The sequence below is a fragment of the Protopterus annectens genome, chromosome 6.part0, assembly GCF_019279795.1.
Source record: "Protopterus annectens isolate FY-2018-M chromosome 6.part0, PAN1.0, whole genome shotgun sequence".
Classification (NCBI taxonomy): Eukaryota; Metazoa; Chordata; order Ceratodontiformes; family Protopteridae; genus Protopterus; species Protopterus annectens.
In genome coordinates, this window is record NC_056737.1 from 1,833,828,032 (window position 1) to 1,833,848,574 (window position 20,543).

The 20,543-nt window shown below is 41.9% G+C and overlaps 1 protein-coding gene across 2 annotated transcripts in view; it reads left to right on the forward strand.

Moving 5' to 3' along the window:
• MFSD6 (major facilitator superfamily domain containing 6) overlaps positions 1–20,543 on the forward strand; it is a 790,692-nt gene that overhangs the window by 433,761 nt on the left and 336,388 nt on the right. For both annotated transcript variants that reach the window (XM_044075186.1, XM_044075184.1), the window contains exon 3: positions 5,672–5,769. In XM_044075186.1, the coding sequence (XP_043931121.1) occupies positions 5,672–5,769 (98 nt within the window). The remainder of the gene's footprint in view (positions 1–5,671; positions 5,770–20,543) is intronic.

Genomic DNA, 20,543 nt, shown 5'->3' on the forward strand with positions numbered 1-20,543 from the left:
ATATACTAGTATACAATGGATATCCTATATAAAAATAGTATGGACATAAGAAGTTGCCAGAATAAATGATGCAACATTGACATAGACACAAGAAAAATATATTAAGATAAATCTCTAAGCAGCAATAGTCTGGTTTACATAAGTTGATAACCAATGAAAGAAGATGCATGAAAGAGAAAATAAGTAGGAGTCAGCTGGAGGGCATAATCTAAATAACTGTCTGGTAGGCAGTACCATTTGATGGGGTATATAAGTAAGGTCTGTGACCTCTAAAATGGGGAACTGGGGTCAAAAGGAAGATAGATCACAAGGGGACTGTTATTATACTATGTGGGATTTGTTTTATCCAGAATATACCTACAAGGTTCCCACTTTGAAAGGGAAGTGGTTTCTATGATCCTTCTTTTGGCTACTTTTAGTTCATCTGCATGCATCTCATGTAGGAGTTGGAAGCATTTAGTGATGAGCAGAGAGGTGAATATCTTCCATTCTGTGGTTATGGCTTTCTTTGAAGCCAGTAGCATGGTGTTAAGAATATTTGCAGCTTGTGATTGATGGGTAAGACCATAAATTGCCAAATCTTCTTTATCAACTTTATCTGTTTGATAAATTGCTTGTAGCTTCCAACACAAATGTCTAAATATTACTGTACATTGAACAAATGCTATGTCTGACAATGTATAAATTGTACTGTTGCAGAGCTTTTCTCCCCAGGCCTCCACTGAAAATGGGCTGCTGGCTGTCGGACTTTCACAGTTAACAAATGTAATAAATAAATAAAAATAAATAAACTCCATGTGATGTGTTCCCACAATGGAGTATTGCTGGTCTCAAGATACAGCCAGCCTTCTGGTTTTAGTTAATCTGTAAAAAAATTACCATTTGGTCAGGGGTCAAGAACAGCCAATGGAGGCACTTCATGTAAACATTCTTTCCTTTAAGGAGAATGAAGTGATTGATAGTATTTTCATTAAGGTGGTTGGTTGGGAGTCTTGTCAAATCCGTAGTTCTTCCATGCACCATTTGCTTGAAGCTATCTTGTGTGTTAAACTGTAAAGTGAGAATTAAAATATAGGCCTGTGAGATCCCCAGCTTTATGGTATCAACTTTTCCCAGTAGACTAAGCATATGCTGACATATGAGAGCTTATTGTGACCAAGTCTAGTAGGGCTACTTTCAAAACTATAGGAAGCCAGGCTTCAACTCGCTTATAGTAGATTGTACATTACCGAGGGACAGCATATTCCTGAAACAATTCTTCCTGTAATTTTAATGAATTACAGACTATAGCTAAAGTGCAAGAAAAATCCCTTTCTTCCCATCATGTATTGAGAGGAGAGGTCAGCTGAATATCCTAAAATGTTGAGTTTGCTACATATAGAAATAGAGATGATGCCAAGGCATTGTCCTGTTGTGCACAAAGTAGTCTGTGCATAAAACAGCATAATGTAGGGAAGTACTGTGGGGTTCTTGTGCCCCTTAATTTCTTAAAATGCCCTGTCGCTAATGCAGATAAGAGGAGGATCTTGAAATTATTCATTAGTTTGTTCAATTACAAGGATGAAGGTTTTAAGGTTGGATCTACAAATTCTGCTATTAAATCTGTCCATGCCGGAGTAAAGTCTGGAATGCATAAATCCCCAAAGCATCTAAATATTGTGGCTTGATATACTAACAGTAAGCTGGGGAGTCTCATGCTGCTCAAGGTTTTTGCAGAGTAGTGAACTGCTCCGATGCTTCTAATAGCATTTGGATACCAAAAGAACCTTAAAATACACATATCCCATTATTTCAAAGTGGTGTAAGGGATTGCATTGGGATGCCTTGAAGTATTTATAAAAGTTTTGTGTATAGGATTATCTTAATGACGATCAGTTTTGTCTCTTGAGATATATTCCAGGAGTTTCATTTACGAATATTGTTCTTGAGTAGGGTTTCCATTAACTGGAGATTTATATCTCTGGTTCTGATATAAATTAAAGTCAAGTGAATGCCTAAATATGTAATGTAAGGGGTATTGACCATGAAACCGTAATTGGTGCTGTGGGCAGAGAGATCTGCCATATCATGAGTTAGGTATATCTTCTTTGATGAGTTAACCTTGTGACTTGAGAGAGCTTCCCAACTTAGTAACATGACCCACATTTAGGGAGAGATCAGTATTAATAAGTCACCTGCAAGTAATGCTACTGTCTCATCAATTGCATAATTTTTATTCTGTTTAGACTTTGTTGACAATTTGTTCCTAAGGGCAGCAATCACTGGCTCCAAAGCAAGTAAAAAAAGAATTGGGACTAATGGACATCCTTGATGTACCCTTTTGTAGGTATTCAATGGGTTGATGATATAGGCACTCATGTGTAACCATGGCTGCCAAATCTTGACAGATTGATTGAATGACTGCTATAAAACACATTGAGAATATGGCCATCTGATATTATCAAATGCTTTTTCCTGTGTCTGTGAATAACAGAGCTAATGTTACGTGTCCTTTTTTCCAGCCAGGATGTAGTTTTATACGAGGAAGCTCTGTCTTTCACAAACTTGACTTGACTTGACCAAGATGCAGTATGGAGGGATAATAGTCAAGACAAGCTGTCTAAATGCTCATATAAATTCTTGTTGCACACATTTATTAAAGAAATAGAGTGGTAGTTGGATGGGCCCAAAGGATTCCTGCCCAGCTTAAAGAATGAAATTATGAGAGACTGCTCCCAGGATGGGGGTGAAGTGGTACCTCCGGTTATTTGTAAGCAAGTAGTCCAGAGCGTACTGAGCGCTGATGGAGGTAAGAGTTTATAGATCTGAGAAGGTACGCCATCTAGCCCTGGTGCTTTATTGGGCTTCGGTTTATGTATGGCAGAGATGAGCTCCTGTTTGGTGAACAGTGATTCCAAAAGTGTAATTTAATCTTGAGTTAAATTTGAGGGAAACAAAGTCACCTGAGTAGTGTCAGCCTCTAGATGGAAGGGTTTATCCTGTCCATGTGTTTCTGTATATGAAGGTTGATAATAGGTTCTAAACATTTTCAAGGTTTCTTTTTTTGAAAGATGGTCTGTCTGTGTTTTGCCTTGTATGACAAGCGATGTGATTGCTTGCCTAGCTTCTGCCCTGCATTTCCTGACCAGTCTAGATAAGAATGGAGCAGCGATTTCTTAGTATTGAAAGTACAGTTTGTCTAAGCCTATCTCTATCTTGTATTTACTATCTCCTGTATCTTGGTTCTTATTTCTGTCATTTCCTTGGAGAGTTTGCTATTCCCCACTGTGAAATATCTGATCTTGTAGTCTTTTGTATACAGAATGTAAAGTTTTGAGTTCTGCAGTTAGTCCATGACCTCAAATGGCAGGTTGTCTTTAAATGCATCCCATAAATAATGAGGCTGGTGCTTTTGACCTTTGTGCACCTGTATAAATCTTAGGTAAGTTTTAACAATTGTTGTTGGACGTCAGGCCTTCTGGTGTAGAAAGGATATAATCTCCATTTACAGAGTAGGGGAGGTGTGATTGTGGTAAAGTTACAGCAAATGGCCTCGTGGTCTGAGTAAAGGCACAGGACTATTGCAAGAATTAAGTCTATGAATTCCTTGTGTAAATACATCTTATCTGTCTTGATGCTAATACTAAAATGGGCAGGGCCATCATGAGTAAAAACTGGGGGTGAATTACTGCTGTAAGAACATAAATCTGTCATATTCATTTCATTTATCTAGGCATATAGAGCCCTCACCTTATGTGAAATCCTAGACACTCTGATCGTGGTTGAATCATTTGATGCTGTTATACATTTGGTGCCCCCCATTAATAGCAAGAATTTCTTAATTCTATCTTGAATCTATCAGAGCAACCATTTTGTTGCTTGCTTCCCTAGTGAGGGTTGTCTTAGAATGACTGGAGGAGGAAATGTTGAATAGCTCCATAGAGTGACTTTGCACACATTCACAGACACACCACATACATATATGCCTTTTTAGGGCTCTGTTGTTGCTGTCTGCCTAACTTAACTCTGTAATCATATCCCAGCTGCTGGTCCCCCCCTTGCAGATCAGTCTGTACCAGCGAACAGTAAACAATCACATTTACTAATGTATTTTGCAGACCTCTTCCTCTTTGCCTTCCTCCTCCTCCTCATCCTTCTATTCATCCTCCTCCTCCCTTTCCCTCCCACTTCCATCTACCTCTGTCCTCCTTTCTCTTCCCCACCTTCCATCCCCCTTCCTTCTCCCTCTTCTGTTTTGTAGCATTCCAGTCCCCCATCTTGGATTGTTGGCCCTCTGTCCTACATTTATTTTACGGTCAAGCTTTCACTTTGGTCTCCCTTTTGGGTCCAAATCCTGTTTTACTCTACCTCAAAAAGAAAGCATGGTATGCAGAGAAGTTCCATAGACGGGTAAGATGGCTCAGTATCCTGCTCCCACTGTCTCACTTTGGCTCCTTGGCCCCTTAAGCTCATTTTTACCAGTATCTTAAATAAAAATTTAACTTCTGTATCATAAGGCAACACTTCAGCATATGCAGTTGTACTTAGTGTTACCCAATAAAAACAACTCATTAAAATATATTTGTATACACATATTTTTTCCGAAAGAAAAAATTCACCACTGCAGCCAATGATTCTTATGTATTATTTTTTTCTGTTTTTTCATCTTCCTGTTGGATATAATCTACTAGGCAGAATTGCTTCTTCAAGGGTGGACTAGAAATGACTTGCTCAAGAGTCAGACACTATGCAAGTGGAGAGAGAAACACTTTAACTCAAAACTATAGTATGAGACACCTTAGAGGCTTAAGACTGGAATTGTCATGGAGATGGCAGAGAGCTTAGTAGAGAAAGGCTAGCCTTATGAATGAGCAGAAAACTGTTGGGAAGGGGAGGTTATCTTCCTGAAAAAAATATAGCACAGTTGCCTTATTGTATTTGGAAATAATAATGAAGCAAAACAAATTCAGAGTTATATATTTTTTTGATTTCCCCACTGCCCACTAATCATCATCTCCTCACAGAGCCGAGCCATTCCAAGCCTATTCTTTCCTTAAGAGACAAAAGCTGTTTACAGAACCATGATTTTTTTCGACTTATGACCCTAACCCCCTACCCCATTGGCTGATGTGAGCAGCCATGTCACTGCAGAAGGTCCAGCTATTCCCTCGTCGAATGTGTGCAAACTTACACACACACACACACACACACACACACACACACACACACACACAGGCTGCACTGGAATACCAGTCACTGGCTTGGCTGGACCAACTTCACATCCTTCTTCTACAATTTTATTCACTGCATGCAGGCCTGTGCTTGTATGGAGGTGATTGTCTGACTAGAACCAACAGTCAGTCCCTCTCAAGATAGGCAAGCCGACATCAGTGTCTCACTTCTAGTGTCTGCCACCTGGGTCTTCCAGCGGCTGAACTTAGACCCAGGTCATCTAGGTCATAGTCAGAGTTTCATCCTTCTTTTGTCACGTACCAGTTACCAGTGACCAGTGTTGCTTAAGATTTCCTATAACTTTGGGTAGTTTTGTTTCAAGGCCATACAATGTTTCTGTAGCATCTTAGTAGCTTTTACTTTTAAAAATGTCTTAAGTACGTATAATATGAAAGCCATGTCATTTATTATTTGTCAGAGTGTCAGCATGTATTACACACAACTTTACTTTCTTCCTTAGGGTTTTATACATTGGACTTGCTTGCAATACCGCACGTTACCTGTATATCTCTTACTTGGAAGATGCTTGGATTGTTCTACCTATGGAAGTGCTTCAAGGTAAGAAGTAGTCCCTAGTCATCACCAGTCATATTTGAAGTAAAAGTTACTGAGTTGTAACTGAACTTTACAGCTGTACCTTCATCACCTTGATTCTTGTGTTTGGTAAGCATGCACCATTAAACATTTCTTCTACAAAGTGCTTTAAGAGAGAAATAGATTCACTGATGCTGTAATCAACCTCTTTCCCTGTGGATGTGATTCTGCTGCAGGTAAACGAAAATTAGATGAAACAAGAGAAAGAGAAAGCCAGATCTTTGACTTTGTTGGCATTTCTGGTCATTGCAGTTTATATCTATTTATTATTTATTTAGTATTTGTTATTGGGGCATGTGGACTGGCACATACACCAGTTTTAGACGTGGCATGAGCCAAAGTAGCAGTAACAACGTACACAAAGTATGCAAATATGATGCATCAAAAGGGCAAATAATATAATCAGTGTATAAAACATCAGAGCAGACTTAGAGTAAAGAAAAGAAACTTAGAGCTGTGATCTTTCAGACTGTTAGGCAAGTAGATTAACAATAGATCCCTTGACTCAGTGCATCAGCTGTACGATATTGATATCATACACCACTGTCCAATCATTGATGTAAACTCTGCGACAATCTCTTTAAATAAGTCTTGTATGAAATATGCAAAGAAAATAATTTGCTGGTTTATCCAGTGCAGAACAGTAGCCAAAATCATGAAAATGGTTACAACTGATTAGAAAGTAGGATAGTGGAAGAACACCCTTAGGCTTCAGAACATTAGTAATTTTAAAAAGTGCAATCATCTGATAATCTGTAGTGTGCAGGAACTGCAGAGGGCATCACATTTCTAGTTTTAATATATCTGTTTCCCAGAAATTACCCACTTGACACTTTTCATTGACTTGTCACAGGGGAGGCATGGAGGCACTAATGAGTTCCCTTCAAGTGAAAACTGAACGACTCAAACTCAGGACTGCTGGGTGAAGCATACAACTCGATCCTGGCACTATTTTTGTTTGATGTTGTGAAGATAATTGTCCACAATGCTGGGGTTTTGTGCAAAACTCATTTGTCAGCATTCACTGAACAATTCCTGCTGCATATCTCCTGGACTCGTGACCACTGATGGACAGTGTCCCTCTAGTAATAAACAACAGTGTACAATGTCATGAAAGATGTCAGCATCTGGGGAGGGGAAGAGCAGCAGCAGATTTGAATCTTCTGGCAGAAGAACCCAAGATGAGAGAAATTATTTCAGGTCAAACAAAGTTTGACATACTTTGAAAGATGTTTATAGCAGCCGTGATCTGGGCAGAGAAACAACTGCAGACATTTAGGAAGATCATGCTGTGTTTAATTGAGTCAGTTCTTAGTGAACTCTGATCCTATGAGTCTGTTCTTCTATGCAGGTTGATTTAACTTTGGCACACCCAGGACCAGCCTTAGATCAACTGGTGCCCTAGGCAATAGGGCTGCATGGTGCCCCCTACCATACCACCCGGTGCCCCCATCCTGGTCTACCTACACCAAATAAATACTGGAAAAGCACTCCTGATAGAGCGGCATCCTAGGCGGCTATGGGCACACCTTATTCACTATAAGCAGCTCTGACGTTGCACAGTCTTGAGGTAGGTTGATAGTATTTGTAGGTTTGAACTTCAGAAAGGAATTAATTTGGCAGCTAAAACTAGAAGCTTATCATTATCCAGGCTTAAATGGAATGTTATCCATTTCTTGTATTTTAAAATTAAGACGTTTGGTTAGGTAATTTTATTGTATTTATTTTTGTAGATTGTATCTATTTTAATTTATTAATTTATTTTTTTATCTATTTCAGCATGGCTTACAAAAGTATGGATATTCCTTTTACTGCTTGTTCAGTAAGGTTGAGTCCTCAGGAAAGGGTTTGAGCAGGTGTTGTGAATGTACTGGCTTAATTGCTAAGTAGTCATGCGATTTATGAGCCTTTTATTAAGGTGTAAGCTGAATGTGTTGTTTGTTTTTCTGATGAAGTTGGTGTGGGACACTGACGAAAAGCCTATTTTTGTTGAGCTTAAAATAAAATTTTAACTTGCAGTTTATCAGCATCACTGTGTCTGGAATTGGTGCATCTGCTGAGGTTTATCGTCCTGCAGGCTTCCTTTTTCAAGTTTGTTTTGTTTTGTGGCATTTCAGTCTTTTTAGGAATTATTAAATAAATGCTTGACTATCTAAAGTTGTTAAGAAATTTTTATCTAACACTTCCCAAGTGAAACAATAATAGCTAACTACATTATAAAAACTATCCTACAATATTAAATATAAACAATTTTGTTATAACTGATGTAACCAATCAACATCTTGAGCGCTAACTCTGTTATATGTACAGTAATATATGCAGTGATAGAATATGCGAATGAATACTATAATGCAGTTAGCTTTTATTGTTTCACTTAGGAAGTGTTAGATAAAAATTTCTTAACAACTTTAGATAGTCAAGCATTTATTTAATAATTCCTGCATATAGTATATTTTGCTTGTCTATTTAATGTTTTGATATGCACTTATCAGTTATAATTTTATGAGTGATACAATATTTACTTTAGTTTTTATTCGTGCATTTTATTAGTGCATATATTACTGCACATATAATAGATTTTACAAGTGAGTGCCTAAGATGTTGATTTGATTGGTGATGTTAGTTATAATAAATTTGTTTAGATTTAACATCATAGGATAGATTTTATAATATAGTTAGTTTTTATTGTTTCACTTAGGAAGCGTTAGGTAAAAAATTTCTTAAATTTTATTAGTGGTTATACGTTAATGCAAACGGAGTTATATTGTGATAGTTTGAAGTGTAAAGATGCACGCACTATTTGTAGTTTATACATCTTGTGTATATGTATCATATATATTTTATATAGTCTGATATTTATTCGGGTCTGAATGACCAGTGTACTGACTATATTATTAACGTGATATGAGTTGCATCATTCGCTATAGTAGAATTTAGTTCACTATTTGAGTCTATTATTTGAGTATAACTAAAAGCTTGTGTCATTTTTATAGACATGAGAATGTATCTTTAAAAGCCTAATTAAGTCTTATTAGTTAGATCAACACGTGATTAACCAATATAAAAAGTTATGATTTAATGTATTTTTGAAATTTAACGGTCTGGCGAAGCTTATGTGAAAGTGCTTAGTTGTTGCATGCTTAATAAAAACCGCTGTTTATTATTTTTAACGGATATTTCATGTTTGGATTATTTTATCATCAAAGCATATTGGTGAAGTGACTACGCTGGCTTTTGAGTTGTGCCATGGTTGCCTCTTAGCTAATACCATTGGATTTTGTTTTATAATAGTTACTATGTTTACTGTTTCTTATAAAATCCAGTTTAAGACCTAGAACCTAAAGAATACAGACACTATAAATATAGTTTGTGCTTAAGAGTTTGTCATTTACACTTAACCCCTACGGTTCCAGAGTTATGAACATTTGAAATGTGAGGACATAATTTGATTCTATCTAAAAGCTTAGGCTCTGCAGTCTGGAAGTTTAAGAGCAAACTTCCACAGCTTCTTTGCAGGGAGTGTGTTAAGAAAAAAGGTTGACCAAGATGTCAAGGAATATTTGGAAGTTTGTAAAGTGGGTCATTTGAGTGCAGGAAAAATAATTTTTCATAAGAGTTAATGGAGGTAGCACAAAGGGAAAAGAACCTAGGGTTTTCTGATCACTGAGCCATTTAGGGTAAATAAAGACAATAACAGAGTGTTAAGGATGTGAGCTGTTAATGAGCTAGTTCCTATATTACAGGGTTTGATTCCGTCGGCCTTCGTTTGTATACTGTGTGACCTTGAGCAAGTCCCTTAACTAGGCAGTGTTCTGGGACAATTGGGAATTAGGGCTTGGCTCCATAATGGTGTCCTAGACTGCATGACTAGTAACTACTTATGAAACAATGAATTTAAATCAATATGGAGAAGGGGATAAAATGCTTAAATGAGTGCAGGAATATTTGGATTAAACCAAGATTTAGGGAATGGATGGAGGAGTTATGGAGGCACAAATATATTATAAGAATGCATTATGGTGACTGGTCAGAATGGTGGTAGTAGTTAGGTTACAAAGTAGATATAGAAATGCTGTTATAAAAAGGAGAAAATAAGTGGCACTCTGAAAATAAAAGAGCATATATGAAGTTAGTGGTTATAGCAGAAATGGAATGGATTCAGGTTCTGTTAGACAGAAACTTGTATGAAAGATACTTGTGGATATATTTACTGGGGAGACATTAACTGGTTGTTAAAGGGAAAAAAAATTAACGATTTACTTGAGAAATTTAGAAAAGAAGGAAGAACTTTTGGGGTCTATATTACCTTATCGAAAAGCCATAATATCGAACGGCTTTTCATCGAGCCATGAAAGTCGAAAAATGAAAATAGCGAAAACGCAAATGAGTGAATTCTTTCCCTGGGAAAGAAATCACTAGCCCTACCACCAACTACACACTAATCTAAATATTACAAAGTGGGGGGCAAAGCCCCCCACCTCCCCCAATGTGGGGTGCTGTGCCTCCCACACCCCCTAACTAAATATACCAACTGTGAGATTGCACTACAGTGGGGAAAAGGGAAAACTCACAAGGATGGCCAAGTGGTTTCTTTCCCAGGGAAAGAATTCACTCATTCACGTTTTCACTATTTTTAGCTTTCGACTTTTACAGTTCGATGAAAAGCCAATTGATATTAAAGCTTTTTGATAACATAATATATACTCGAACTTTTGATAGTATAAAATATAAGAATGGCAATAAAGTTTATAGTGAAACAGAAACTGAGCCTGTGGTTTAAAGTTTTACAAGAGCTGTATGGGAAGGCTGAAAGGTTGCAATATAATAGTTGGGAGGTCAAAATGTTTTGCAAGAATATAAATATAGTATGTTCTGTAGTCCTATCTCACCTTCATTCTTTACATATGGGATCGGAGCCGATCCTCTGCTCCGACTCGGCCTATTTACAAGCTGGAAGACTTCTGGTTGGCTCGTGGCTAGGTAGGTATCCCATGGTGCACCAGTACAATCCCCAGATCTCATTTGCCACGTCGACGAGTTCGGTTGTGCTTCTCTTTGGCTCTGGCTAAGTGATTGCATTTTTTTCCACTTTTACTAAACTTTCTTGGCTGTTTAGTTTAGAATAGTTTAATATAGTTAAAAATGTTACTGCTTATAGTAATCAGTTAGCGCTAGTTGTTATTGTAATTGCTATTAGAGTTGTTAGCTTTATTTGCGCCATTTGGTGCAATTTTTGGCCTTTGGCCTTTTCTTACTTCATTGGTATCCCGTGTACTGGTGTTTATAGTTTGGATTAGCGTGGGCGCCTTTTGCGCACTATTATTCTGTGTGTTTTGATAGAGTTTTGGCGGGTTCCCGCTTGTTATTTAGACTAAGTATTTAGCTTGTTGTTAGCATTGTTGGATTGCTGATATTGTTACTAGAACTAAGTTCTGTTTGTGCTTGATAGAAGTCTGATATTGTGCATTCTCACTCATTACTGTTCCTGTTGAGTGTGTGATAATTTCTTACTTTTCCTAACTTTTGGGTCTGTTTCAATTAGAAGACCCTATCTCTTCCTTGCCCTGGCTAGGCCTGTTTAACTTAGAGGACCTAGTCCTCGTGGTGTCTTTTCCTTCCTGCAGGGCTAGGCCCGTTTAAATTAGAGGACCTAGTCCTCCTTCTTCTTTTCTCTGTGTGCATGTGTCTTATACCCATAGAACATCTAAAGAGAGTAAGGAGCATAAGCCATCCGGCTTTAAGAAATGTATTAAGTGCTCTCAAAAAATGTCTATAACGGATGGTCACGGTAACTGCGTTTACTGTTTAGGAGCCATCCATTTGCAGGAGACCTGTTTATTTTGTCATGCATTTAGTCCTAGGGTGTTGCAGGAAAGGAAGAACAAGCTAATCCTAAAAGGTCTTCTTAAACTTTCCTTCGAGGAAGATTTGTCTAGTTCCTCATCATCCTCTAAATCTAACAAAGGAAAGTCAAAATCTTCTAAGAGGCCCTCCCAGGCACCGGCTGGTGTCTTGGAGCCACCTGTTAAAATTGCAAAAACTGTCTCATCAGTTCCACAGACCTCAGAGTTGACTGAAAGCAGCATTGTTGTTGCAGGGTCAGTTCTAAGTATTTCAGAGCCGACCGCTGAGACTATTGAGACTGTTTCTCGGAGCCGGTCTATGGACCCTCTACCAGCCTCCTTGTTAGTGAAGTCTCCTGTACCTTCGAGATCTCAATCTCCTACTATGTCATCCAGGTCTTCCAGGAGTTTATTGGAAGAAGGTGTGGAGAGGGTAGTGCTGAGACTTTTGAAGTTGTCTGCTTTGCCTAAATTGTTGTTGGCTCCGACCCAGTCGGTCCCGGAGCTACTCAAGCCCATTCAACCCTCTGTGTTCATTCCTCCCCGAGCCATGCTGGTCTTTCAGAGCTGGAGTGCTTGGTACCACCGGAGGAATCTTTGGCTCCAGCTCCCCTTGTGTCTGTTTCAGAGCTGAGTTCTGCTCTGACACTTTTGGTGCCGTCCGTAGTGTCCAGGGGCTGAAGCTCTTCAGTCAGCTCCAACAGGGATGCTTGGAACTGAACTTCTTCGGTTCTGAGACTTCCTCTTGGCACATCGGCTAGGGTGAGTTTGGATCCTGCGTCTCTCTCAGAGCCTGTGGCTCTGGTGTCGACAGCATCCTTGGTCTCCTCAGAGCCAGAGAGGTCCTCGGAGCCAGAGAGGTCACCATTCGATATGATGAGGAGTGTGCTATCCCGATCATCGGGTCCTATCAGAGGTATCGGCACTTTTCCCCCTATAGCGCCTACTTCTGTCTCGGCTCCTACTCCCTCCAGCGGCAGCAGAGACCCCCAGCCTCAGGAGCCACCGGCTGCTGGCCCCCAATCTTTTGAGACCTCCCCGGAATGTCCTTCTGAGGAGCCCCCATGGAAGAGGACTTGTAAGAGGAAGCATGTCAACTCCCAGGATGAGTCTTTGACATCTGACCTTGAGGAGTCGGAATAGTCCCCCAAGTCATCCTCTGATGTCTCTTTCGTAGACATTCTGGAGATCCTTAAACAGAGGTGCGGCTGGCCCACTGTCACCCCTTCTGATAAGGTGTCGGTGTACCTGAAGGCTTTCGGGTCTCAACCTTCTGCCTCTTGGGTATCTCCACACTTCGACAAACTGATGGATTTAGTTAGTCGAAAGGTGTGGGATACTCCTGATGCTGTGGAGCCAGTCCCCAGGAGACTGAACAAGTTCCTTTCTTCCCCTCCAGGAATAGACTTTTTACCTAAAGGTGTGCCTGTAGATGCCATGGTGGTGGCGGCAGCCACTAAAAGGGAGCTAGCTGAGACTTCTTCTTCTGTTCATCTGCCGAATAAGGAGTCTCAAACGATGGACAGTTACGAGAAGCATATCTTTTCTTCAGTGGCATTTACCCTTAGATCGCTGAATTGCCTTACTCACTTTACGATCCTTCAGAGAGATCTCCTTAAAGAGTTAGGAGACTCTTTGCAAGGTACATGTACTGAGGGAGTCCCTGACAAGGTTTCTGCTCAGTTGTCCACCTTGAACTCTATCATTAGCTTTTCCATGTGGCTTATTTCATATGCGGCCGATGGAGCGAGTAGAGCAGCGGGTTCAGGAATTTCCATCAGGCGTCATTCCTGGATGCATTTGTGTAACTTTGTGGAACCATTTAAGTCTACCTTTTCCAATGCCCCCCTTCGACGGTTCCTCATCGTTTGAATCCAATGTAAAGGACACTCTCACCCGGTGCAAGCAAGAAGAAAAAACACTCTCTGCCTCAGGAGTACATTTTACTGTTCCCTCTAGACCATACCCTAAGGGTCAGAGGGGCAGTAGGATGTGGTTCAAGAAGTTCCAGAGGTTTTTCCAGGAGGCACAGGGTGACTCCTCCTTCAGAGGCAGAGGAAGAGGAGGAAATGGTAGACATTGCCCTAGAGGCAGGGGCAGTCTGCAAAACCAGAGAGGTCATGATTCCTTTTGGGGCCAGACTTACCAGCGCTCCTGATGTTGGAGCCCGACTGTGCTTCTCTGGGGCCGGTCAGGGGTCACATTTCTTTGTATCCAGAAGCTTGGCTAAGTATCACAATAGACAAGTGGGTACAAAGAATTATTACAGAGGTTATGTCATACCCTTTTGTCTTTCACCCTTTGTTCCCAAAAAGATTCCAGATAATGTTCATCGTGCATACAGCTGCAGTCATAACAGATGGGTTCTCCTGCCGTCAGGCGGGTCCACGGTCGGCCAAATTCCAAAGTCTAGGTCCGGCGTCGGTTGTCGTCGCTTCTTCCCTGACATCAGTGCGACAGGGGTATAAAAGAACCAGCTGACGCCATTTTCTTCAGTCTTTCTTGCCGCGTGGTGCCCGAAGCAGAAGCAGTTCACAAGTGCCGGTTGGCCAGCTCCTGAAATTACGAAAATTTTGCAACCGAAATCTTCTTGAAAGCTAAGTACCCCGTTGGGGAAACTTTTCTTGCCTCAGACCAATGTCAGACAAAGTTAATAATTGTATTTCATGTGGGAAGCAAATACCTCATAAGGATTTTCATTCCCTCTGCATTCCTTGCTTAGGCCCAGACCACGACGTCTCGGTCTGTCGTTTTTGTGCTACATTCAATAAACGCACCATTAAGCGTCGGGCGGAGTTCGCCCAGCACTATTTTGGCAAAAAATTTAACTATATTATGTCGTCGGATACTCCGACTCCAGTTTTGTCTAAAAAACGCAAAGATAAGGACCGACACACGAGGTCCGCAGCCTCTACCGACACCACGCCAAAGCCAACTACAGGTGGTCCGGTTCTCAGTGAGGCGCCTACGCAGCCCCTGCCTACCGACGACACTTCATTGGCGGTGTCTTTTGTGCCCGAGGTCGCAGGCTCCTCGGCCCACACCCCGACTACAGATACCGAAGCCACTCTTGGTGGTGAATCTCAAAATGTAGACAGGTCTGCCTATTCTCAAGGTGTCTTCAGACCTTCCTCTTCTTTTTCCATCAAGGCTTTCACTAAGTCTAAAGCAGCCATGCATGCTAAGAGACAAGCTACACAGGGCCCTTCTCCAGGCCCCATGCCTAAAAAACAGATGCTTAAAATGGCTGAGGATTTAATTACTCTTATCAGGGGTTCTCAACCCCGGACAAAAGGCCCAGAGTGGAGGAAGAATCCCCCTCCTCTGACCAGGCCTCCATTATTTCAGAGCACTTTGATGAACAGGAACAGTCTTACTCCCATTTTGAAGATTCTGATGCAGAGGAGTCCATTCCCTCTGTCTCCCCCCCAGAGGATTACTCATTTGGGGAAACCTTGCATACCTTAAGGGAACACTTCCACTGGGAAGGCCAAGAGTACTCAGATTCCAAGAAAAGGCTTAGGGATTTTCTCTTGCTACCTCAGCACAGGCCTCTGGCTATACCTCCTGTCTTAGACATACTAGATGATGTGTACTCGAAGGCCTGCCTTAACCCGGATTCTTTACCTCCAGCCCCAGTCAAGCCTGACAGGTACTACCGGGTTCCTGACTCACACCAATTTTTATACAAAAGCCATGCGGCTGACCCAGAAACTATCTCACAGGGCCCCAAGGGAATTAAGGCCTCCACTGCTAAAAATCCATTACCTTCCGAGAGAGATTCCAGATCCTTAGAAAGGTGGGGAAAAAAGGTATACACCTTGGCCACCTTAACCATGATGGCATTAAACTGCCAGTTCCATATGCTAAAGTACCAACACTTTCTGTTATCACAGTTGAGAAGTAAAATGTCACAACCTGAACAACCAGACTTGAAGGAGTTGCAGGATTTGATGCATAGTGCAGAACAAGTGGGTAAACATACCTTGCAATGTGGTTTTGATGCTCTAGAGGCCTCATGTAGAGCTACTGTTACAGGATCAGTCATACGTAGACATGCCTGGCTCAAGGAGCAAACCTTACCAGATCATGTCAAAGCTAAATTACTAGATGCCCCTCTACAAAAGGATGTATTATTTGGTGTTAAAGCTGAGGAGGTATTAAAGAAAATGGAGGAAAAGGCTAAATCAATGCAAACAGTGAAAGATTTTCTACAAGTACAACCTCCACGTTTCAGTAGAAATTGGCCTTCCAACAATTGGTCCTTTCCAGCCACGGACAGACCCCAAAGAGGTAGATACAGGCGCCCGAGGGGCAGAGGGCAATCTCAAGGATCGTTTAGAGGCAGACAATGGCAAGCTCCTACACAAAGAGGTGGTGAGGATAGTTCGCAGCCATTCAGAAAGCAAGCCCAATGACTTTCCCCTTTGCATGCCAAGCAAGGCTCAAACGGCAGCACCCTTAGGCGGAAAGCTGGCATTATTTTCAAAAAATTGGCATATTGTCACAAAAGACAAATGGATCCTGGACATTATAAACAGAGGCTACAGATTCCATTTTCACACCCTTCCAAAAATGAGAGGCATGCCAAACCTGCCACACAATCAAAGGGCAGAGGCACAAAGACAAATTTCAGATCTCATGGACATGAAAGCTATTCAAGAGGTACCTACTCACGAACAAGGTCAAGGTTTTTATTCCAGACTATTCCTGGTGCCAAGGAAGGGAAAAGATTGGAGACCTATTTTGGACCTATCCATCCTAAACACATTTTTACTCGTACCAAAATTCAAGATGCTCACATTACAGCAGCTTCTTCCCATGCTGGGCAAGGAGCCTTGGCTGGTAACATTGGACCTCAAGGAGGCATACCTGCATGTCCCAATCAGACAAAATTGCAGAAGATACCTCAGATTTCTTGCAGGTTCAACCCATTATCAATTCTCTGCATTGCCCTTTGGCTTATCTACTGTGCCCAGAGTATTCACGAAATGCCTGGCATCAGTAATTGCCTACTGCAGGCTTCAAGGGATACAAATATACCCATATTTGGATGACTGCCTGATCCAAGCGGACAGCAAGCACATACTTCTGAAACATCTGGCTTTTGTAATAATGTTGTTGAATTCTCTGGGATACACAGTCAACAAAAAGAAATCAAGGCTAATACCCTCTCAGAAAATAATTTTCCTGGGTGCCAACTTGGACACAAACACCCAGATGGCCTACCTCACGCCAGAGAAGCAGGGGCAACTAACTCAATACTTCAGAACACTAGCAAATTTCACCAGGCTGACTGCAAGGAAAATCCTGCAGGCTCTGGGATTCATGGCATCTTGCATCCTACTAATCCCATGTGCAAAGCTGCATATGTGGAAACTTCAATGGTACCTGAAAAACCTATGGTCTCAACACAGCCACAGTTTGGAAACAATAATACCACTAATTCCATGTCTTCAAAAGGAATTTCTGTGGTGGGCTCAAGCATGCCAAACAAACACAGGTCTCCCATTCTGCAAGCCTCAAGCAAATCAAGTCATCACAACAGACGCCTCGGACTTTGCCTGGGGGGCGCACATGACAGATCGGTGCATTCAGGGCAAATGGCCCCAAAAAGAAAAGCACCTTCACATCAATCAAAAGGAAATGCTAGCAGTAATAAATGCTATTATAGCTTTCAAAGACCTGCATCCAGGACAACTATTGATAAGGACAGACAACACCACAGTAATGTGGTACATAAAACAGGGAGGAATCCATTCATACCCCCTATGCAGGCTGGCCATGTCACTTTGGAACATGGCTCTGGAATTACAAATCGAACTTCAAGCCCAGTACTTGCCAGGCAAGGAAAACACGCTGGCAGACAACCTAAGCAGAAATATGACAGATCCACACGAATGGAAGTTGCATCCTCAAGTTTTTACAGAGATAATTCAAGCATGGGGAAGGCCAGACATAGATCTCTTTGCCTCCCACAAAAATCACCAATTGACAAAATTCTGCTCAAGGACTTTTCATCCAAAGGCCTGGAGAGTGGACGCTCTCTCTTTCAGTTGGACAACAATGACAGTTTATGCCTTTCCACCTCTTCCTCTGCTGCCCAAAGTTCTATTAAAAACCAGAGCAGACAGACCAAAGATGATTCTCATTGCTCCAGACTGGCCAAGACAACACTGGTACCCACTCCTGAGGAGCCTGACGCAGCCCCCTCCATGGACCCTACCTCTAATGCCTCTTCTTCTGACTCAGCACAGCTTCAAAACTCTTCACAGTCAGCTGAAAACACTCAATCTGGCCGCATGGAAGATTCCTTAACATCACAACAGACCCTACTCTCCAAGGAGGTGCAGGATGTCATTTTGGAGGCCAGAAGGCCGTCTACTAGAAAAGCTTACTCCGCAAAATGGAAACGGTTTTGTGCCTGGAATGAGAAAAAGGGCCAGAATTCTGGAAAACTGAATTTACCTCAAATATTACAGTATCTAGCTGAGGTGCTAAGCAGTGGACTTTCATTCTCCTCCATCAAAATCCATGCCTCAGCCATTTCTGCAGAATACAACACTGATCCACCTTTATTCTCTCACCCCCCTCTTAAGGCAGTTCCTCAGAGGGGCTAAGAATATAAAACCCCCAAGGAAACAACCAATACCTGCTTGGGACCTCAATTTCATTCTAGAAAAGCTGACCTTGCCTCCTTTTGAGCCAGCTGCCTCAACAGATTTGCAATATTTGTCCTGGAAAACAGCTTTCCTTCTGGCTATCACCTCAGCTCGTAGGGTATCGGAACTACAAGCCCTCATGGCTGTGCAGCCTTTTATCATCTTCCATCAGGACAGAGTTTCCTTACGAACCAACCCATCCTTTATGCCAAAGGTGGTATCCAGGGTAGCTTTGAATCAGGCTATACACTTGCCTACCTTTTACCCTAATCCTCAAAACAAAGGGGAGAGACTACTACATTCCTTAGACATCCACAGACAGCTGTGTTATTATTTGGACAGAACAAAGCCTTTCAGAAAATCAGAACAGCTCTTCATGTCCTATGCTATTGGAGCTCAAGGGAAGCCAATTTCCAAACAGACAGTTTCAAAATGGATAACCCACTGCATACGCTTTTGTTACTCTTTTCATGGTAAAACTGTACCTGCAGGCATCAGATCTCACTCCACAAGGGCCACAGCTACCTCTGCAGCTTTCCTCAGAGGAGTTCCTACCAAAGATATTTTGGAAGCAGCCACTTGGAGTTCTGTGCATACCTTCTCCAAGCACTACCACCTACCATTATACTCCAAAACTAGAGCAGGCTTTGCCACTGCAGTCTTGCACAGCATCCTGGCTCCTCCTAGTTCCACCTAGTGCCTACCACCCCTTTCTTAGCTTTGGGATTCTACCCATCTGTTATGACTGCAGCTGTATGCACGATGAACATAGTACAGTTTTGTACCTACCATAAATGTAGATGTTCGAGTGCTAATACAGCTGCAGTCCAGGTTTCCCTCCCTCCTTCCCCTCTTGGGACAGGCCTATTGGCTAACACCTCCTCATACAACCCGATTGGGGTTTTCATTTATGGTGTATTTGCTTGCAACTAACTGTTTTTTGATTATATGGCATTGCTTTATTACACAAATGTATGTATTGCCTTCCTTCTGGGGGCACCTGACATCTGGGGCAAGAAAAACTGAAGAAAATGGCGTCGACTGGTTCTTTTATACCCCTGTCGCACTGACGTCAGGGAAGAAGCGACGACAACCGACGCCGGACCTAGACTTTGGAATTCGGCCGACCGAGGACCCGCCTGATGGCAGGAGAACCCATCTGTTATGACTGCAGCTGTATTAGCACTCGAACATCTACATTTATGGTAGGTACAAAACTGTACTTTCCACCCAGTCACAGGGATCAGGCAGCTGTGGAGGTCAACAAGTTTCTGTCAAAAAGAGTCATCCAAACCGTCCCAGCAGACCAAATAGGATCCGGAACTTACTCCAGATTCTTTTTACTGCTAAAATGTACAGGGGACTGGAGGCCCATTCTGGACCTCAGCAGATTGAACGAATCAGTAAAGAAGGGCAAGTTCCGGATGGTAACACTGCAGTCTATACTCCCGTTGTTAGGGAAAGACAATTGGATGTTCTCAATAGATCTCCAAGATGCCTACTACCACATAAAAATGGACATGGCATCAAGGAGTCATCTACGCTTCCAGCTGGGAGCCAGTCACTTCCAGTTCTGTGCTCTGCCCTTTGGTCTCACCACAGCCCCACAGGGTGTTCACCAAATGTATGGCAGTAATGACAGCTCACCTGAGATGTCGAGGATTCCAGGTGTTTCCGTATTTGGACGACTGGCTCCTGACCACCCCCAAAAGGCATCTACTCCTTCAGAGCAGGGACGCTACTATTCAGCTTTGTGCCCAGCTGGGAATCTCTATAAATTGGGAAAAATCTGCCTTATTGCCCTCTCAATCTGTGATTTTTATAGGCGCAGAGATAGACACAGTAAACATGGCAGCTCATCTTCCTGGCGAAAGGGCACAGAACCTAGTTCTTCAAATTCAGCGTCTTCTCCCTTTACGAAGGGTCAAAGCCAAGATTGTTCTGCAGTTCCTTGGGACCATGGCTTCCACCATACTATTAGTGTTACTAGCCAGGTTACACATGAGAATTCTTCAGTGGCTTCTGTCGTTCCAATAGTCCTTTCAGCACCTTCCATTATCCCATCACATTCTGCTGACAGAATCTTGCAAGAAGGACCTCCTTTGGTGGACACTAACCAATGAACTGACCACGGGCGCTTCATTTGTTCCTTGCCAACCTGTTGCCACTGTGACCACGGATGCCTCACAGATAGAGTGGGGGGGGGATTATCTAGGCAGGACTGTCCAAGGCA